This window comes from Aptenodytes forsteri, unplaced genomic scaffold (genome assembly GCF_000699145.1).
Source record: "Aptenodytes forsteri isolate BGI_AS27 unplaced genomic scaffold, ASM69914v1 Scaffold534, whole genome shotgun sequence".
NCBI classification, from domain to species: Eukaryota; Metazoa; Chordata; class Aves; order Sphenisciformes; family Spheniscidae; genus Aptenodytes; species Aptenodytes forsteri.
Window position 1 is genome coordinate 174477 of NW_008795712.1, and position 3397 is coordinate 177873.

The 3397-nt window shown below is 54.0% G+C and overlaps 1 protein-coding gene across 1 annotated transcript in view; it reads left to right on the forward strand.

Moving 5' to 3' along the window:
• PTRHD1 (peptidyl-tRNA hydrolase domain containing 1) overlaps positions 1–738 on the forward strand; it is a 2013-nt gene extending 1275 nt beyond the window's left edge. Inside the window, exons 2-3 of the mRNA XM_009283429.2 lie at positions 86–185; positions 370–738. Of these exons, the coding sequence (XP_009281704.2) occupies positions 86–185; positions 370–540 (271 nt within the window). The 3' untranslated portion in view covers positions 541–738. The remainder of the gene's footprint in view (positions 1–85; positions 186–369) is intronic.
• Positions 739–3397: the final 2659 nt, after the last annotated feature.

A 3397-nucleotide genomic window follows, 5' to 3' on the forward strand; every position in this document is an offset into this window, starting at 1 on the left:
TGGACGGGGGGCCGGGCAGAGCTGTTTGCCTTGGCACGCTGCGCCAGGCGAGCTTTCCGGGGGAGAAAAACCTGCGTTTTTGAAGGTTTGCAACCGGTGTTGGTTCACAACCCCCGGCTCCTACCCCCGGTGCTCGCAGAGGCCAGCGGTGCGGTCCGGGCCTGCAAGAACAAGATGCTTTTTGGGTAAGATAGGAAGCATGGGGATTGCCCATCCTAATATCTGTGTGCGGGCAGCTGGCCGCCTCCCTGTCCTGGCCACCGTCGTCGGTGCGAGCTGTCCTGCTTTGCCTCTTTCCCCGCAGCTCTTGCCGGGTACCCAGCACCGCCTCGCACCCCAGCCCTCACGGCAGGCTTTGTCTCTCCCCAGGCTCCGGACGAAGCCGCCCTGACGGCGCTGGCGGAGACCCTGAAGCAGCACAGCATCGACCACGAAGTGTGGACGGAGCAGCCCGAGAACACGGCCACCTGCCTGGCGCTCAGGCCCTACCCGAAGGACCAAGTGCACCAGCACCTGAAGAAATTTAAATTGCTGAAGTGACCGCGACGGTGACAGCTTTTCTCCTTGGCCAGAGCCGAGCTCAGCCCCGGACCGGCGCCGGGAGGAAAGCTGCTGTGTCTCGGGAGCGCTGTGCTAATGGCTCAGCAGCAGGTAGCCTCCTCCTTGCGTGGCGATGGCAGTTACAGAGTGTGAAACGGTTCTTTGGCGGGGTGGATTAAATGTTATTCTGTGCAGAAAGTGGCTACGTGTTGCGTTAATCTGCCGTCTGCTTGTAGGTCGTCCCACTGCCAGCGCAGGCAAACTTTTAGGTTCTGTCACACTTGAAAAAAATCTCTCTGGTGCTTTTCAGGGGCGACTTTTTCCCTTGGGCAGCCCTTTGAGCTTCCCCGTCCGTCTGTCTGTCCGTCCCAACGGCTGCTTTCCCCGTCTCCGAGCTCCGCAAGCGGGGCCTGGCTGAAGGCACGGCCGTCCGGCGGCTCCGCTCCTCTCCGTGCCTCTCCGGGCGCTGGTTCCGCCGCCAGCCTGGCTGTGCTCCTGGCCCCTCTCCCGCCTCCGCCCCTCGCTCTGTGGCTGCGGAGCCACGCCGGATCGCTTTTTCCTCCCGCACCAGCGAGGCCAGTTTGTCCGTGGCTTTATTCGCACTGAACCGTGCGATGAAACCCTGCCGGGAGCCAGGCAAACAGCAGACGGCAGCATCGGCCGGCGCTGGTTCCGCCGCCAGCCTGGCTGTGCTCCTGGCCCCTCTCCCGCCTCCGCCCCTCGCTCTGTGGCTGCGGAGCCACGCCGGATCGCTTTTTCCTCCCGCACCAGCGAGGCCAGTTTGTCCGTGGCTTTATTCGCACTGAACCGTGCGATGAAACCCTGCCGGGAGCCAGGCAAACAGCAGACGGCAGCATCGGCCGGCGAGCCGGGACTTGCTGCGGACCTCGTCCTGCTGCCTTTGGCCTCATTTACAGTAAAAATGTTTGAAATGAGCCACTTAGTTTAAAAAAAAAACAAACCAAGAGAAAAAGTGCGTTGTCAGCTAGAAGCGCCTGTGCCCCACCTCTCCCCGTCCGGGTCGTGCTGTTAATGTCACTGTCACCCCCTGTCCCGCCAGTTTCCCCTTTTCCGGAGCTGAAGGTGAGCCCGGAGCCGCTCTTCGTGGCCTTGAATTCAGGGCTGGAGGCAGGAGCCGTGCGCCGTTTCTCTCGCTGCTCTTGCCAGAGCCAGCCCGAGCGGCGTTTCCACCTTGGTGTTAACGCACACCGGCAAACCCTGTGCTGGCAGCCCCGCCGCCGGACAACCCCCCCCCGTCCCCCACGAGCACCGAAACCCCACGTAGCCCCTGCTGCGGGGCGGGGGGCTGCTCCAGCTGGGGCAGGGCAGGATCCGGCCCCGGGACACGCCGCGGGCCAAGGGCCTGGGTTTAAAATGGCCCCTAAGCCGTTTCCGCAGCCTGCCGGACCCCCGGCTCCAATAAAAGAAAAAAAAAACCCCCCGGTGCAAAAAAAAAAAAAAAAAAAAAAAAAAAAAAAAAAAAAAAAAAAAAAAAAAAAAAAAAAAAAAAACTAAGTTCACATGCACACAATCCCCCTCTGCACCTGCAAATGGCAGAAACGGTTTGAGATGTTATCCTCTACACCGCAGACCAAGTAGAGGTTCTTCAGTCACCAAAAAAAAAGACCAAAAGTAAAGGAATTGGGGGCCTCTGTCTGTTTTAAATAGGCATGTCAACTCTGTCCACAGAACATTTACTCAATCAAATGGGGCTGATAGTTAAGAACTGCAATTTTTACGTCATTTTGCAAGTCCCACTAGACGTTAAGACTTACTGAGTAAGCTAGAGCGTTTTTCCTTAAAAATATTTTCCTTGAGCCAAAATAAGTCTTCCCAGCAAAAAACCAAGCCACCTCCAAAACCCCCAAACCCAGCCCAGTAGTCCAGGACAACACCTACCCACCACTACTGCACTATAGTAGTATGATGCCGCTTCTCAAATAGCCAAGGAAAAATAAAGAAAATAAATCAATTGTTATAAACTGAAAAGGTAACAACATCTGCCAATTCCGTTTCACATGAAAAAATAGCTTCTCCTCTTGTGAGGAAGGATGGAAGAGAAAGGATCCTCTTGCAGTGGAAGGATGATGTTGTCGTAGGCCAGTTAGAGAATCTCTGACCAAGAGCTGGATTTTCAGCAACAAGAGCAAATGATTGGAAGTGTTCAGCAAAAGAAATGTGTGAACACAGTTGGGGAGGGAAGAGGAGAAAGAAGACTGAAGAGAGGAAGTCAAAAGAGATCTGACTCTTAATATTAAGACATTAAAAAAATCATGATATTAAAAATAATCATGATAGAGACTGATCTAGAAGAAAATACACCCAAATAAAAGGGAATACAGTGCAGGAACAGTTGAAATCAAGGAATACTAAAGCAAACGCTGATGAACAAGCAGTGACAAAAGAGGAACAGCCGTGTTCAGCCTGAATTGGATGCAGAAGCAATTTGAACCACTGTATTTATTTTCTCTTTTTTGTTTTTTTTTTTTTTTCTTTAAAACCGACAAACTCACGATTGCTAGAAAAAGCTGATTGTACGCACAAGCGGGCTGGGGCGGAGGGGAGAGAAGGGGGTTTGTTTAAGCGTGAATAAAAAAACCGGCTTTTCCCGCAGAAGTCCAGCGCCGATCCCCTTCCGTGCCCCGCGCCGAGACGTGATCAGTGACAGATCCAGCTGAAACTGAGATTGCTCTTCCTCCTCCTCCTCCTCCTCCTCCTGCCGCCGCCGCAGTCCTCCAGCTGCCTTCTCCCCCTCCCCGCCTCCCCGAGAAACCTTCCTCCAGATTAAGAAGCCAGCAAAATGATTACAAAAATAAGAATCATCTATAATTTTGGCTCGAGAAACCGACTGTCCCGC